This window comes from Salvelinus fontinalis, chromosome 11 (genome assembly GCF_029448725.1).
Source record: "Salvelinus fontinalis isolate EN_2023a chromosome 11, ASM2944872v1, whole genome shotgun sequence".
NCBI classification, from domain to species: Eukaryota; Metazoa; Chordata; class Actinopteri; order Salmoniformes; family Salmonidae; genus Salvelinus; species Salvelinus fontinalis.
Window position 1 is genome coordinate 24970198 of NC_074675.1, and position 18584 is coordinate 24988781.

At 43.0% G+C, this 18584-nt stretch overlaps 1 protein-coding gene across 6 annotated transcripts in view; it reads right to left on the minus strand.

Annotated features, from left to right (window-relative positions):
* The window catches only part of LOC129865357 (dedicator of cytokinesis protein 4-like), a 151623-nt gene that overhangs the window by 84032 nt on the left and 49007 nt on the right, over positions 1-18584 (minus strand). For all 6 annotated transcript variants that reach the window (XM_055938088.1, XM_055938085.1, XM_055938084.1 and 3 more), the window contains exons 8-12: positions 9756-9907; positions 1996-2077; positions 1787-1847; positions 1443-1575; positions 784-872 (exon numbers count right to left, since the gene is read on the minus strand). In XM_055938088.1, coding sequence (XP_055794063.1) covers positions 784-872; positions 1443-1575; positions 1787-1847; positions 1996-2077; positions 9756-9907 — 517 coding nt within the window. The remainder of the gene's footprint in view (positions 1-783; positions 873-1442; positions 1576-1786; positions 1848-1995; positions 2078-9755; positions 9908-18584) is intronic.

Genomic DNA, 18584 nt, shown 5'->3' on the forward strand with positions numbered 1-18584 from the left:
AGATCTTGACGTCATGTAAATCCGCAGCGGATAGCGCAGTATGCTAAATGACTTTATGTCAGTCATCGTAATTACTGTGTTGCTGCTGCTCCCTCCACCACCAGCTTATTAAAATCCCCGAGTTGTGACTGCACCTCGTGCAATTACTGCTGGTCTTTTGAGGCGCTGAGGCTGACACAGGAGCAGACTTGCAGATCTGTCTGTGAGATAGACTCTGTTTATGGAGATCCAAATCCTACAAACCTTCCCGGTGTTTTCTATGTGGAGAGAACAGAAGCCAGTTAGCTACTAATCTTATTGTTGTAGACAAGCCGTATAAGAATAAGGCGAGATAGCTATTGAAATGAACCATTGATGCGCAGAAAAGTATGCACACACACACACAATATAATTTAGGCCTGTTTGAAAAGAGATTCATACATGTCTTTAACTGTCTTCCATCTACTTTCTTTCCATCCGATTTGCAATTTCCTCACAGCCTAAACCTAATGTTCTCCTCCTACCCATCAACCTGTTTGCTCAGGAGAACGGCAGACAGTCAGTTTCATATGGAGGGGATTGCTATTTATATCAGTTCAATGCATATTGAGCTGTGCAGGCTTCCCGCTGAGCAGCGTGGTACGAACCCAGCTACATTGGAACTGTACAGCAGAGAGCTAATCAGGCTTCCCATTAAACTGCCATCCATCGCATCTCGTGTATTTTCAGTTCGCAGAGTTTTCGAGGTATGATATTTCCGCTAGTTGTGAGGTGAGAAAATACAAAAGGGAGGCGGTTCCTTACCCGTGTTGGAACCCGATAGGTTGTATCTGGAGTTGACCTTTCTGATGATGTTCTCGTGGATTTGATACCACTCGCTTTCCGTGGTACATCTGGAACACAAAGGCAAAACACGGTGTGTCATGCATGATTTGGGGCAACAAGATAACATTAGCCCAATAACATTCCGCAACTTTATAATATAAATCCAATGAAACACAGAGGTAGAGAAGCGTCAAAACTCTGGGCTAAGTACTATAGGCCTATTGTCCACCCATTTCAGCCCCTATGTAGGTCAAACCATTACTGTGTCCATAACGGCTTTTTCAATCATCCCTTGGGCATGTATCTAGAGTGCTGTAATAGTACCCGTGTGTGTGTGTGTGTCTGTGTGTGTGTTTGTGTGTGTGTCTCCGTGTGTGTCTGTCTGTCTGTCGGTGTCTGTGTGTGTGTGTGTGTGTGTGTGTGTGTGTGTGTGTGTGTGTGTGTGTGTGTGTGTGTGTGTGTGTGTGTGTGTGTGTGTGTGTGTGTGTAAGCTGGTCAACACTGTTGCACCACAATTTGTCCACTGTGAAAGCTGAAACAATGTATCTGCTACATTATTTCATTGTCTGTGAGAGGGTACTGAAGTGTATTGTGAGTCTGTGTAAAATGCACTTTCAATATGATGGAAGGTGACTCACGCGTAAACCTTCAGCAGGTGGTCGTCTTTAGAGTCTGCCGTGAGGAGGTCTGCGATACTGACCACTGCACAGCCGAAGGGCCGTCTGTACTGGACACTACACAGGTTCTTCTTCTCCCCGGCGCCCATCCGCCCTGCAACCAACACAACGACAACACAGTCAATGTCTGTACATCAGCGCTCTGTAGTTACTATATTAGAGAGTGTCACCACATAACTATAATTACTGGAATACTATAATACTATGTTATTACTGTGTTAGAGCTGTGTTCATTTGTTTAATGTATGCAATATAAAATGTAGTGTTTGACTAATTAAGAAGAGGAAAATACACTGGGATCCTACCAATTCTCATAATGTGAACAACAATGTAGACGTCTTTTCTGAGATCGCTGCTCCCCAAATCCTGAAGAGAGAAAAACACATACATTTTCAATCACAGGGTGATGGTAGTATCCTCAATACAATAACAGACAAAGCGTCATGTGCAGAATGACTACTACTTCTATACCCCCCTGGGGTGCATAGAAGACACAGTGAAGTTCGGTACTCGCCACAAAGAGGGTGCATTGTCTCTCTGTCTTCTCTGGCGACTTGGGCACTCCGTTCTTATTCAGTCTGACAAAGAACCTCTCACTGGAGGAGGAGAAGAGAGGACAAAATAGGAAAGAAGAGGGGAAGAGAGGTTATTCATTGTCACGCCATAAATAAAATATATGTTGGTGATGACAGTAAACATGACAGAGGAGGGGAGTTGGCTAAACAACAAGTAAGCTACTAGATCAGGACTCCCACACGAGAGTAGTGTACTACAATACAAGCAGATGTAGTGTACTAGCAGTGTACTACAGTACAAGTAGTGTACTAGTAGTGTACTACAATACAAGCAGATGCAGTGTACTACAGTACAAGTAGTGTACTAGTAGTGTACTACAATACAAGCAGATGTAGTGTACTAGCAGTGTACTACAGTACAAGTAGTATACTAGTAGTGTACTACAGTACAAGCAGATGTAGTGTACTAGTAGTGTACTAGAGTACAATCAGATGTACTGTATTAGTCTACAAGAGTACAACATGAGGTAACCCAGAGGTAAGCTACTCCATATTCACAGAGAGAGAGCCCTGTGGCAAATAACGCTAGAAGAAGAAGAATTAATGCCATAGCACCATGACAAGATTGTACCCAACATGTACGCAACATATCCGGCAACACAGAAAAAATATATGCTTCATTTCCATGTCCGACAACACAAGAAAATGATGCTTCCTTTCTACCAAACTAGATGAAATATTCATAGAATTTAGCAAATTCTTCAGAAGCGATACTAACCCAGTTCTTGGACTCTCGACCAACGGAAAGGAAAGTAACGGAGTGTAGATTAGAAGGAACAAAGCAAAGCGCTTTGCAATAACATTGGGGATACACTGCAAAGTCGGATGTCATTGTAATTTTGCAGTATGGCAAGGAGATGAAGGGGGAATTCATAAAAACATTATAGATCATGGAAGAAAAGCAGTGAAATGGCAAACGTCGCAATATCCACCTACATATGAAGACCGTACTTGCTACAAAGTTACAGAAAGCTAAACCGCACACGAACCGAAACTGGATACATTGTAAACGCAGGTCCAATGAAGAACATTTTTGCTAGCTAGGAATTGATTTGTTTTTTTGGGGAGAATAACCTAACGTGGTGAGTGATGAACATGAATTTCATGACACAAGTGGCGCTATGCTGTCAAATCCTCCCACATGAAACGTCTAGTTTGACCAGCTGTTCTCAGCAACTGATCTTATTTAATTCGGCTGTCATATTGGCAGGTTTGCTAGCAACAAACTATTTAGCTAGCTTCTAGCCGAGTGTTTGATATGCAATGTGATCTCCTCGTAATGAACAGTGTTAAGTGTCCTGACGAGAAGGCCCTTTGCCAGGCAAAATTGGGCATCATCAGCTCATTGTTATGGAAGTAACAAACGCAAATGCCGCTATTTAGCTTTTATTCTGGCTGCAGAAGATGTGACTGTGTTAGCCATAACTAGTTAGCAAACAAGGAATAATAACATTGCCAGTGAGCATGGCAACAGAACATTCGTAATGAACAACTGGGTTGCATCTCTAGCAACCAAAAGAGGAGAAAGTATGAATTGAAATATCAACAAAAAAATGTTATTTCTAGAAGTAAATGTCTGCTTTAACTTTGTTTTCTCTGGTAACTGTGGTATAAAAGGGATAAATCCCTCCGTCCTTGTCACGTTCTAACCATAGTTCTTTTGTGTTTTCTTTGTTTTAGTGTTGGTCAGGACGTGAGCTGAGTGGGCATTCTATGTTGTGTGTCTAGTTTTCCTGTTTCTATGTTTGGCCTGATATGGTTCTCAATCAGAGGCAGGTGTTAGTCATTGTCTCTGAATGGGAACCATATTTAGGTAGCCTGTTTTGTGTTGGGGTTTGTGGGTGGTTGTCTTCTGTCTTTGTGTCTATGCACCAGATAGGACTGTTTCGGTTTTGCCACATTTGTTATTTTGTATTTTGTAGTGTTCACGGTTTTGTCGTTATTAAACATGATGAACACTAACTACGCTGCATCTTGGTCAAATCTGCCGTTACAGTCCTTCATTAAATAGTACCCGCAAAACACCAGTCTCAACGTCAACAGTGAAGAGGTGACTCCGGGATGCTGGCCTTCTAGGCAGAGTTCCTCTGTCCAGTGTCTGTGTTCTTTTGCCCGTCTTAAGCTTTTCTTTTTATTGGCCAGTCTGAGTATTTGCTTTTTCTTTGCAACTCTGCCTAGAAGGCCAGCATCCCGGAGTCACCATTTCACTGTTGACGTTGAGACTGGTGTTTTGCAGGTATTATTTAATAAAGCTGCCAGTTGAGGACTTGTGAGATGTCTGTTTCTCAAACTAGACACTCTAATGTACTTGTCCTCTTGCTCATTTGTGCACCAGGCCCTCCCAATCCTCTTTCAATACTGTTAGAGACAGTTTGCGCTGTTCTGTGAAGGGAGTAGTACACAGCGTTGTACGAGATCTTCAGTTTCTTGGTAATTTCTCACATGGAATTTCTCAGAACAAGAATAGACTGACAAGTTTCAGAAGAAAGTTCTGTTTCTAGCCATTTTGAGCCCGTAATTGAACCCACAAATGCTGATGCTCCAGATACTCAACTAGTCTAAAGAAGGACAGTTTTATTGCTTCTTTAATCAGAAAAACAGTTTTCAGCTGTGCTAACGTAATTGCAAAAGGGTTTTCTAATGATCAATCAGCCTTTTAAAATTATAAACTTGGATTAGCTAACACAACATGCCATTGGAACACAGGAGTGATGGTTGCTGATAATGGGCCTCTGTACGCCTATGTAGATGTTCCATCAAAAATCTGCAGTTTCCAACTACAATAGTCCTTTACAACATTAACAATGTCTACACTGTATTTCTGATAAATGTGATGTTATTTTAAATGGACCAAAAAATTTGATTTTCTTTCAAAAACAAGGACATTTCTAAGTGACCCCAAACTTTTGAACGGTAGTGCACATAGCATGCGTATTATACATATTGTGTTTATACAAATTCCCAAAACATCTACAAAATGTGTATTTAACCAACTGCAGCATAATAGAACTGTCCTCAGATGCTTCCATGCTGAAAGGATAGGAAGGAGAGTGACTGTCAGACAGAGGACACACACACACACCATCCCGTGCCATACTTGTCCCATCCCGCTGCCAACGGCCAGCTAATCCTGTTAGGTGACTTTCACAGCCCTCAGATAAGCAGAGAGAGAGCCTTGTAATGCCGGGACAGCAAGCCAACTCCAACCTCGCTGCTACAGCTATAGCCTTACATGGGCCGTTAGCTAGCTAGCCTGTCAATTCAGCAAGCCAACCAGGAGATTGACAGATTCCTATGCATTAAGCATGGGAGTCACACACGCGTGCACTCGCACCCACCCTCTCCAATCTCTAATTAACACTACATTTTTGAAACCTCATCCTCCAATTACCAGCCGCTCCAGTGCATACAGATCCCTGAGCCCCACGACATACACACACACACACACACACACACACACACACACACACACACACACACACACACACACACACACACACACACACACACACACAGCTGCAAGGCTGCTGATCAGGTTGCTTCAGACCACTAGCAGGTCTCTAGTGGGACCATATCACTGCCTATCAGCAGATTCATTTAAATATAATGAATGGCTTCTCTCCCTCCCTCTCTACCTCCCTCTCTCCCTCCCTCTCTCTCTCCCGCTCATCACGTAGTCCCTCTGCAGTGCTCGGAGCATTTATTTTTCCCTCCCCTGGTATCGATGATTGCATTAGGAAAGAGATCCAGACATGAGCGTTGGCCAGAATGACCTGGCTGGTGTGTGTTGAAGGCTAGGTAAATGAACCATTCTATACAGAGTCTCCAGGGGAAGTGGAGACGGGATATCACTCCACAGTGGACTGTCTGAATCAGTCTGAGGGACTATCGTATAGCCACACAATATGGCCCACACACTCACAGACGAACACAGAGGGAAGCATTGCGAGAGTGTGTCTCATAGAGGACCCAGACCAGATGCGGATTTAGGTATAGGCGACATGGGCTGCCGTCCATGGCGGCATGTCACCGGGGGCGGCACGGGGAGCCCGCGCAAATGATTTGGGAATGGTGACATTTGCGCGATCGGTTTTCTATCGCTCATTTGCACGTCACGTCACTTGCACGTCACCGTGTGAGACTGTGGGTCAATTAACCTTGTCGGAGTGGGCGCCCTGATTTTAGTTTGTGAGCTAGGCAGGCTACTGCCTGGGAAGGTCTCCCACTCAGAAGTACGAGATGGGGAGGGGGGCGATGGTAGGTTGACCTCAGGTCTCCCCACTGGAAGCCTGAGATACGGGGAGCGGGGGAATCTATCAAATAGCGCACCTCTAACTTTGGACAGTACTAATGCAATTAGTAAAATCAGTCACATTACGAAATACTACCAAATAAACTCATACATTCATTCATAATACTGTGAATATATAGTTTCACAGACACATTGTTGCATTTTTTTCTGGTTTATGCCAAATCGTTAATAACATAAAACCAGTCTGCACACCACCAAGGTGAATTGGATTAGTCTTGACTCTTGGTTGACAGTGTTGGGGGATGGGTATTGTATTGCTGCTCAAGTGCCAAATCAACACAAATTTGTTTCTATTTGTCTTTGTAACTTCTTTTTGATATTTATGAGTCTTACTTTTGTATATGTTTTTATATTTACATAAATTTTAAATGTTATGATTATTAATTTGTGTTGTTCCAATGTCTGAATAAAAAGGACCATTAGTGCAGAATGGTGCTTTTTTGTGTGTTAGCGGGATTGGGGAGGGGGAGGGGTTCCCAGGGAGCCATACAAGCCAGAACCGCCACTGACCCAGACACATTGAAAATAAGTGTTGTTACCAATTCCAAACATACCAATCAACATCCAAGCTATCAGGGAACGTGTCCCCACTACACCATCTGTGACAGTTCTCATTGGACTGCTGTTGTTTTCCTGGCTGCTCTAACAATAGATGTTTGTGTAGACAGCAGCTAGTGCCCCATTTCCACTCATCCATCCATCCCTAGTCTTGTTAAAACTGACCAGAGCGTGGAAGAGGAGAGGGAACCCATTCGTTTCTATGACAGCAGAGAGACAGGGGCTTGAGTGAATGTTGACAGAACTGCTCAGTAGAGAGAGAGAGAGAGAGAGAGAGAGAGAGAGAGAGAGTGGTGTCTGGATGGCTTGTCAGTGTCATCCACTCTTCAGAGTGGTTGTAGTCGTGTGTGTGTGTGTGTGTGTGTGTGTGTGTGTGTGTGTGTGTGTGTGTGTGTGTGTGTGTGTGTGTGTGTGTGTGTGTGTGTGCGCACCTGCATCCATGCTAGGGTTATTAGATATAACACAGATGCCATGTCTGACTCTGAATGAGGGCTTCTGCTGAGCTGGTGGTGCTGGCATGGTTTCTCTTTCCTCTAGCTGTGGTCGAGAAAGAGCAGGTCGGACCCCCATCTGGCTCCAGTCAAACCCCGAACCAACACAACACCATAAGGACTAATTAACTGGCTGTCAGCCAGGTTGAGGGAAAAAAGCCTTGGAAAACAGCCAAAAAGAAAACAGAGTCCACGTCCCAAATGGCACCCTAATTCCCATATATAGTGCACTACTTTTGACCAGAGCCCTATGTCAAAAGTAGCGGGTGCCATTTGGGATGCGTCCAGATTCCCCTTCAAGACAACATAGGTGGGAGGAAGATGAACTCAGCGGCCACTCAGAGCTTCCAGACAATGGAGGAACATTGGAGGACAACAGCTGTAGACAGCTGAACAGCCCCCAGCCAGAGAGAGAGAGAGAGAAAAAGAGAGAGGGGGAGAAAGTAATTAGTTAAGACGAGATAAGATAAAGCGCTGCTTGCATAGAGAGAAACGTATTCATCTAACGTGACAGTCGGCTGGGATAAGTTGGACGCGCCGCGTTTCTCATGTCTCTGGGCTAGAAGATGCACAATTCCATCAAGTCTATGTCAAGGGTAAGAATCACATAAATGATATAGTCTTTCAAACGATTCTGACTATGTTTTGTGGGGGGTTACGTTTATATGTATCAAGCAACTGAGCGACAGCTATGATATAGTGCAAAGCACACTTACTTCTCAATAAGAGAACTATCTTATCGTTAGTGTGCTTAAAATACATTTCAAACGGCACGGCATTACAATTAAGGACCAATTACCGGGCACAGGTACTTAGCGGCAAGCTTTTTAAAAGAAAGCGCGCGAGAGAGAGAGAGCTGGTTGGAGTGAAAATTAAGATAATACCGTTAAAGCTAATTATACACTCTGTGACAAAGTTGCTTGCTGGGAAAGTGGAGGGAAAAAAAGTGCCTTCATTATCATGGACTTCAGAGCTGTGAGTTAGAGAGCCAAGAGAGCACACTTAAATAGGCCCCTTTTTAAAGTGAGTACCACTGGCACTCTGTGCAGGTAGGTATTTTATTCAGAAACTGCTCTTATTCCCCAGTGCACACTCTCGACATTCAGGCAGACAAAGCGCGCCATCAACACAGCCTTGTGCAGAAGAAGGTGAAAATATATGTTCTCTCATGTGATAAGTAGTCACAGCAACACAACACAAGGGGAAGAAGCGTAGCGACTAACTATAGGATGAAAAGCTTCCGGGAGGATGAAACACAACAGTGCAACATCCATCGACAGTTACCCCGGACGACAGACACCACAATGAATTCTGGGACATCAGTCTATCGATGCCTACGAATAACCGTGTATGAATAACGGTGGACTAGATACACTTGGCTTCTCGTCTCTGTTGCACATGTTGAAGCATTCATCCCATCACCATCAGCCTAGTTTCTATCATGTTAGCCACCAGGGTACAGACGTCAGACACTGTTGTAGAGAAAGAGGACGCTTGAGCCTCTATTCTCACACTTCCTTTTATTTTTTTTATTTTTTTTGACGAATGGATTCATTTGCGAGTTGAAATGGAATGTCTTCCCTTTGACTCACGACACACTCAACTCTTCAGAGGAAACAGTGACGTTAATTGACCCAGCCTTCTCACCAACGGGCCACTATGAGTGTGTGTGGACGTGTGTGTGTGTGTGTGTGTGGTGTTCCTTCACACGTAATCACCCGTGTGCCTCCCTCATAACTACTACCTGCAGCAACGGCCAACCGCAAACAAACCCAGTGACGTGGCTTTGAGACAGACTTGCGTTTACAGTCAGATGAAAAGGAACATGGCCTTACCCACTTCAACCATGCCACCAGTTAACAGCTCATTGTGACGCACCATTACAGTCCGATAGGATTGGCTACAAGTGTGGTAGCCTCAATGGAAGTCAAGGGGAAAAACACAACCGATAGACTGGTTGCTAGATGCCAGAACTGGTTAAAAATGTAATTCCATTGTTAGTTGCAAAGACCCCCAACACAAGGTCAGAGGTCAGTCAATCCTGTTCACTTCAAAACAACATCACGAGACCCTACTTACCCAACCTACTTAGAAATATAATGCAATACACTAAAACACGACACAAAATGTGTTCATCCCTTTGAATTTGATTTGGGCCAGCCGCCAGCGGATGCAAGACACCCATACTATAAGTGACACGTTGAGCACACACTTCAAAGTCAACAACATAGCGATAGTAGCACATCACTGAGAACGCATGCCCAATACAGTGTTTCATTCTAAGTAGTATACCCGTGTTAGTATCAGAACATACAGTCACCGCGGTTGCAACGTTTACCTGAGTGGCCTGTTCTCCCTGCCGTCATAGATGTGGAAGAACACCTCCAGCTCCTCACCCAGGTTGGAGCTCATCAGACTCTTCATGTGGACGAAGAGGTGGTGCGTGCTGGCCGGCGCCGGAGTCTCCTTCTTGCGGTGACGGTGCTCCATCTGTAGTGTGGACAAACAGGGTCAGAGATCATGTGGACGGCGCAAACACCAGTCTAGTCCAGTGGCGCGTTATCGTCAACGGGTCGGGAAAAAGTCAAAACCCTGATGGTCATCAGCCGATGCAAACACGGGTCTACTGGTTGTTTATTATCCGAACTAGGGATGTCATGAAGACAGGAAGCTAGCGCTCTGTAATGTGTGCACACAGGATTAGACATGTCAAAACCCTGGTGGTCATCAGCCGGTGCAAACACAGGTCTTTTATTATAGCATCTCGACACAGCCTTATCGTTGGTTCTGAGTGCCGAGATTACCCCGTGAACACAATTGAATCACTTTCCCTTTTTCAATGAACTGATTGATTCAGCGTTGACCTTCATAAAAAAAAAAATTATGCTCTAATTTGACTTGAATTAAACACTTCAAAGTGGAACTACAGTAGCTCTGTGAAAATAAACGGCAGCATTGGCTTTTTAAGCTGTTCTGTCTACTCTGGCGTTTTTGCCTTTCATCTCAGTTGAGGAAAGCGCTTTACAACTGGTCGAGTAGAGCAGGTAAAGAGAACGGGGTCATTTCAGATTCATGCTGCATTTTCAACCTATCGCTCCAAATCCCATTAAAGGGGCAATCAACAGTTGAAACATCCATTGATTCACATTGATTCTTGAAGAATATAACTTAGAAATGAAAATTGAAGAATATAACTTAGAAATGCCTCAGGTGCTTAGTTTAACTGTCACACCCCACCAGAACACTTATTGGATTCCAATGTTTGTAAACATGGTTAAAACTATCATTTTGATATCACAGATGGTCAGTACCTCCATCCATAGATCATTTCTCCCGACACATCCATCACCTTTTTACCAAAACAGTGGTGGGGAAAATGCTTTTTTATTGTTTCAACTGCTGATTGGCCCTTTAAGTCAAGCTGTGTTAAAGCTATGCATATTATTTCCCAAAATCCATGTTACGTTTTCCATTTAATTCCAGAGGCTGCACGTTCCCAGCACGCTTCCTTAATACATTTACATTTACATTTAAGTCATTTAGCAGACGCTCTTATCCAGAGCGACTTACAAATTGGTGCATTCACCTTATGATATCCAGTGGAACAGCCACTTTACAATAGTGCATCTAAATCTTTTAAGGGGGGGGGGGGGGGGGGGGGGTAGAAGGATTACTTTATCCTATCCTAGGTATTCCTTAAAGAGGTGGGGTTTCAGGTGTCTCCGGAAGGTGGTGATTGACTCCGCTGACCTGATAGTCGCCTAAATCTAATTTGTTTCAGTTAATATGCTGCCCTCTTTGTAGAAAAAACACACACACACACGCATAAGGAAATGCACACACACACACACACACACACCTTTTACACCTTTATAGGAAGAATGTCACAACACAGAGTGCTTCAAAGGAATGATATATCTTTAATTTGCGCGCACGCGCACACACACACACACACACACACACACACACACACACACACACACACACACACACACACACACAGCACAATCAGCCATGTCAAACTGGGATAGAATGAACAGTAGCACAATGTACCCACAGCATCAAGCCTTATGCGCTCTTAAGCACTGTATAATAATGTATTAATTCAACCAGATCTACAGTACATCTCTACATTATTATCTGACACAGCAGTGTGTGGGGTAGTACTGTAAAAGCGCCCGCATGCTTCCCAGACGAAACAGTTTGGAATAGTTTGTGCATAGATTATGACGACATTTTGTGCCGTTTTGGACTTTGGTATGTATTTTTGGGGTTGTTCGGGCACACAAAATGTTTTCTTGAGGCAAGCTGAAGTCAGTTGCCAAAGTCTACGCCCCTTCGTCGGTGATTGGTCAATAGCAGGCATTCTTCAGTAAAGTCTTTGATGTCATTCAACGAGAGACGACTAGTTTTCACTAACATGTTCTTATTTAGACATACTGCACCAAACATCTTAGTTAGATGTAAAATTGCTCCACTAAGATCTTAGCAAAAACGTAAAATTGCTGACAGATATCTTAGATTTCAGTTACCTTCTGACTTTTTTGAGGAAGTGTATACCGTCTACGGTATCTCAAAATGGACAGAGTACTCTTCACACTTTTTTCTCGTTTTTCAAGCGAATGTCTGTTAAGGGAGTATGCGAGCACACTCGTTCGCTTCGCCTAGCCGAATTCGGCTACCCGCCAGCCGAACTGAGGCATGCTGACGCCTTCATACAGATTATTCACAGCTCACCGCTGTGAAAAAGAATGAACTCTCATCTTCCTTAGTCATTGTCTGTGTTGGTGCCCAGCACAAGGACAAAAGAAGGACGGGTGGCAAACAACTAAACATCGAGCTAGGACCCAGTCCAAGTCTTCCTGGCACGCACCCACTCACTCACTCACCCACTCACTCACCCACTCACTCACCCACTCCATCAGATGGTTGCTACAGTCCCTGCAGAAGCCTGCCCAGCATTCATCTTCACTTTTCTCTCAGGGATAAGGACTAAGAGGTGGAGGAGAGGAAGATGTTGGGACGGAGGAGGAGGAGGAGGAGGAGGAGAAGAGAGGCGAGGAGAGGGGGCACTAGCAGGCATTGAGACGTTCTGTTCTCCGCGGGCTCACGTAACAGGGTTAAATCTCCCAGTTTAGTTTCATCTGGAATGAATAGGCTTATGTGACAACTGGTAGAATTTCGTTAGCAGCTTTCTTCTCTGTCTCGACTACGCAGTACGTTAAGCAACCGCGGGGAGACAATGTCTTACGCGACTGTCTCTGTCAGTCTTAATACAGGAGGGGAACTAGTGTAGTGTAGTATTATAAGTCAACCGTTCAAACCGTTCAAATATTGTTCATAATATATATGATGATTATGCCATGGAGCAGATGCTTTTATCCAAAGTGACTTACAGTCATGCATGCACACAGTTTTTACATGTGGGTGGTTTTTGTAATCAAACTCACTATCCAGCTGCTACAGAGGACCAGGTTCACCATGTAATATTTTCGAGTAAGTAGCGTGAAACAGAAACAAGTATTGTAACAGTCTAAATGTCCCTGGGCTTTAGAGAGAGAGAGAGAGTTAAATACAGCCTACTGAGATTCTTAAGAGATCACATAATCAAGGCTACAGTATATAAGGATCCTTCCATTATGCCTTTATCACGTGAAACGTGCGGCAAAGGACAATCTGAAAAGAAAATATCCTAGACCAGTATGGTTCAGGTCGGCACAATAGTGTGAAACAGGTTATTCTCTCCATGCCACCTCCATGTGTGCTAGTGCTAACTGGAGACAGTATGTTGACCTAGGTAAACCTGAACTATCCATCACCACTGTTCAGTATGACAGCGTAGCGAGCCCTATTGTCCCTGCTCTGGGCTCTCTGACCTACAGCTCAGTGATCCTAAACACACATCTGAATTACCGGTAGAGAGGTTGGCACAATATAGTATAATAAATGGTGCTTTTTATCACCAAGATCGGGTCACAATAAAGAAATAATATATATGAATATACTATTTAGCAGACGCTTTTTTCCAAAGTGGCTTACAGTCATGCAAGGCGTACATTTTACGTACGGGTGGTTCTGGGAATCGAACCAAGCGCCATGCTCCACAAAGTACTCTTGAAGACATCATCTAACCGAACACTGACGCTCTGATGCAAATCATTTGTGTTTTGTTGGACAAGTGCACCTTAGTTTCTTTCTCTAATACTGACTGTAAAAAGAGGAACGGCACTGTTGTTCATCTGAAGTGCTTTTTCTGAGTGGAATGATCCAAAATTACGCTTTGGTTCATTCACCGTATTCTATTACATTTGTGTCTGAAATCAAATTAATTATTTGACAGATCAATATCAGTTTCTGATTTGGATGAAAGCTTCTAAATTACTTTCAACACCTCAAGCGTATTGCATAGCGGTGGGAGCAAAGTCGCAGCAGCAGCCTATCAGAAGAGCTGGAGGTGTGGCCTATTGGGGGTGTGACTTTGTTTGTTCTTTTGGCCACCCGTGAGCGTGAATGTCATTCCAGGTAATATGTTATTCTTTTATGATTATATTTTCACTGCCAGCACTGAATCATAATGAAATTGAAGGATATTTGAAGGAAATCTGATCCAAGGTATGAAAAATTACAGTTGCTTCTACATTTATCAAATTTGATCATAAAGTTACTGGCCCCCTCCTGTTGATTCATTATTAAGGGGACAAGGTGGCATTTTTTATTTAACCTTTATTTAACTAGGCAAGTCAGTTAAGAACAAAATTGTATTTACAATGATGGCCTACCCTGGACGACACTAGGCCAATTGTACACCGCCCTATGGGACTCCCAATCACAGCCAGATGTGATGCAGCTTGGATTTGAACCAGGTACTGCAGTGATGCCTTTTGCACTGAGATGCCGTGTCTTAGACCTGCACCACTTGGGAGCCCATTTTAATACACCAATGGTAACATGATATATTCTCTTACCTATAAGGCGTGTTTGCAGATGGGCATGGTTTCATTTTTCCACAGCTACTGGTGCCAAATGTTTACTGTAGGGTGTTAGCAAATATAATTAAAAGTTTACCCTATTTACCTATGGCAAATATACTTATATGTTTCCCATGTTATCTGTGTCTGGTGTTAGCTAGATACTGGCTAGCTAGGTCTTCAGTCAGCAAGGAACAAATGGGGGTGAAGGGTCGTTCAAAACTCTGACAGCTGTCAAGTCAACACATTTGTCAGTGCTGCTTGTCAGTGCTGCTGTGAAACGCAGCACAAAAGACATGCCAAATGAGAGAGGTAAATATATATATATATATATATACAGTATATATATATCGTTGATGCAATTTCAATGTTGCTTGAGTTGTTTTGTGCATCACCAATTTAGCTTGAGGGGATTTTTACTTCAACACTGCATTCAAGTTGCTTGGCATAGACGTTTCAAAGAGCTGTCACTCAAAGTGAGCTCATGAATATAAGCTCTTCCTGATAGTTAGCCATGAGAGGAAAAGGTACTTTCCAGAATGACTGTACAGGATTATTAAATAATATCTGCATAAGTAATGTGATTTTAAAGAGCTGGTCACCATCTGGTTACAATAGTGTAACCAGTTAATGTGAAAGTCTTATGTAAAGAAAGGGTTTGTCCATTAAAGTAACATCACATTGATCAGAAATGCAGTGTAGACGTTGTTAATGTTGTAAATGACTATTGTAGTTGGAAACTGATCATTTTTGATGGAATATCTACAACTCCTGTGTTCCAATGGCACGTTGTGTTAGCTAATCCAAGTTTATCATTAGAAAACCCTTTTGCAATGATGTTAGCACAGCTGAAAACTGTTGTTCTGATTAAAGAAACAATAAAACTGGCCTTTTTAGACTAGTTGAGTATCTGGAGCGTCAGCATTTGTGGGTTAGATTACAGGCTCAAAATGGCTAGAAACAGAACTTTCTCTTGAAACTCGTCAGACTATTCTTGTTCTGAGAAATTCCATGCGAGAAATTGCCAAGAAACTGAAGATCTCGTACAACGCTGTGTACTACTCCCTTCCCAGAACAGCGCAAACTGTCTCTAACAAGAATAGAAATAGGATTGGGAGGCCCCGGTGAACAACTGAGCAAGAGGACAAGTAAATTGGAGTGTCTAGTTTGAGAAACAGATGCCTCAGAAGTCCTCAACAGACAGCTTCACTAAATAGTACCGACAAAACACCAGTCTCAACATCAACAGTGAAGAGGCGACTCCGGGATGCTGGCCTTCTAGGCCATAATTGACATAATTGCAAAAAAATGATAGTTATTTATTAGGTTTAACAAAAGGATAAAAGTAAGTTGAATGTTGAAAGAAATAGGTTGCAACTTTAAATATAGGTTTGTTAATAATAAAATCTAACAGTTTACACTGAACCATATATTTGGCTTGTCACCTAAAAACCTCACAAACTTTTACAGATGCACAATTGAGAGCATCCTGTCGGGCTGTATCACCGCCTGGTACGGCAACTACACTGCCCACAACCGCAGTGCTCTCCAGACGGTGGTGCTGTCAGCACAACGCATCACCGGGGGCAAACTACCTGCCATCCAGGACACCTACAGCAACCGATGTCACAGGAAGGCCAAAAAGGACAACTAATCCCCGAGCCACTGCCTGTTCACCTTGCTATCAGCAGAGAGAGGCTGCCGCCTACATAGAGACTTGAAATCATTGGCCCCTTTAATAAATGGAACACTAGTCACTTTAACAATGACACTTTAATAATATTTACATATCTTGCATTACTCATCTCATATGTATATACTGTATTCTATACTATCTATTGTATCTTAGTCTATGCCGCTCTGACATTGCTCATCCATATATTTATATATTCTTAATTACATTTACATTTACATTTAAGTCATTTAGCAGACGCTCTTATCCAGAGCGACTTACAAATTGGTGCATTCACCTTATGATATCCATCCATTCCTTTACTTAGATTTGTGTGTATTAGGTATTTGTTGTGAAATTGTTATATATTACTTGTTAGCTATTGCTGCACTGTTGGAACTAGAAGCACAAGCATTTCGCTACACCCGCAATAACATCTGCTAAACACGTGTATGTGACAAATACAATTTGATTTGAACAAATTATTATAATTTATTTTTTTAAACCTAACTCATTTACTTGTAACTAGTGCCGCATTTTTTTTTAGGATGATCCAAATACACATTGTTTACAGTGCACACCTATAGTAACTGTAGAGCTTGGTGACATCTCCTCATTTCCTCATGACATCTCCTCATCTCCTTGTACATACACAAGGGTAATCCTGCAAAGCACTCATCCGCAACTAGGGCTGTGGCGGTCGTGTCTTTTTGTCTGCCGGTTATTGTCAGGCAAAAGACTGCCGGGCTCACGGTAATTGACCGTTAATTAACATAAACACAATTAGCATCTCCAGGCCTCCACACACACACACACAAGCTGCTGATGCGTGTGCCTTTGGAACATCTACAGTAAAAAGATATATATATAGTAAATCAATTGAATATACACCATCACAATACATCCATTATTTATTTTAGGCAGGTCTAGAGAAATGAAGTATGAAGAAAACGAATTCAGAAGAATAGAATATGTTGCCCTACTGTATGTTATCTGACTATGCTTCATGCCATAGGCTGTAGGCTTGTTCATTTAGCTGACAAGACAAGCTTACAAGTCCCATGCCATTATTTTATATTATGTGATTTTATAGTAAGAAGATTATAATTGAACTTAGCTGAGTAACATAGAAAGGATATTTTTCACATTCCGGAGTTAGAGTGCACATACGAAGTAGCTATGTTGAGGGTAAAAGTGAATTTGAAACAGGTCCTATATGCTAGATTTAGAGGTACTTGACAACTTTAATTGTGAGTGATACAGACCTTAGAATGCCTTAGAAATCAAAAGATATATGGGCTGCATGATACGACTGCAGGCTGTTGACGATTTGAGAAAGCCGCGAAAAAAGCTTGCGCTCTGTTCCTTAAGTCACATTGTTCTCTCGAGCTCTAATCAAGTGATCATTATTTCACCCATCAGACTATTCTCAATTTAATATTGTCTTAACTACTATCTAACATTTGTTTAGATTTAGAAATGGCCCGTTATCAAATGGGCAGGAAAAGAGGGAAAAGACCATATGCACTCGAATAGCGAATGGAGGCCAATTTCCCGCTGGTTCGTCCCATGTTGGGTAGGCTACTGGGGTTATATCACTGCACACCAGGTGATATTCTGTCCAAGCTCTGTATGCCATGGCCTCTCCAACCCTGTTCCTGCAGCTACTCAGTGCTTCATTTGGGAAATCAAGTGAAATCTGTTCAGGAACATCGATAGTAACATGTTTTCCGAACAAAAGTATGTGGACACCTGCTCATCAAACATCTCATTCCAACACTATGGGCATTATAACAGCCTCCACTCTTCTGGGAAGGCTTTCCACTAGATGTTGGAACATTGCTGCGGGGACTTGCTTCCATTCAGCCAGAAGAGCATTAAGGAAGTTGGGCAGTGATGTTGGGCGATTAGGCCTGGCTTGCAGTCGGCGTTCCAATTCATCCCAAAGGTGTTCGTTGGGGTTGAGGTCAGGGCTCTGTGCAGGCCAGTCAAGTTCTTCCACACCAATCTCATATCTGTATGGACCTCGCTTTGTGCACGGAGGCTTTGTCATGCTGAAACAGGAAAGGGCCTTCCCGAAACTGTTGCCACAAAGTTGGAAGTACAGAATCATCTAGAATGTCATTGTATGGCGTTAAGATTTCCCTTCCCTGGAACTAAGAAGCCTAGCAGATTAGATTAGTCCGTCGGACTGCCAGAGAACGTGTTTCCACTGCTCCAGAGTCCAAGCTTTACACCACTCTAGCCGACGCTTGGCATTGCGCATGGTGATCTAAAGCTTGTGTGCAGCTGCTCGGCCATGGTTCTTGTGCTGACGTTGCTTCCAGAGGCAGTTTGGAACTCGGTAGTGAGTGTTGCAACCGAGGACACACGACTTTTATGCTCTACTTGCTTCAGCACTCGGCGGTACCGTTCTGTAAGCTTGTGTGGCCTACCACATTGTGGCTAAGCCATTGTTGCTCCTAGATGTTTCAACTTCACAATAACTGCACTTTTATTTGACCGAGGCAGCTCTAGCAGGTCAGAA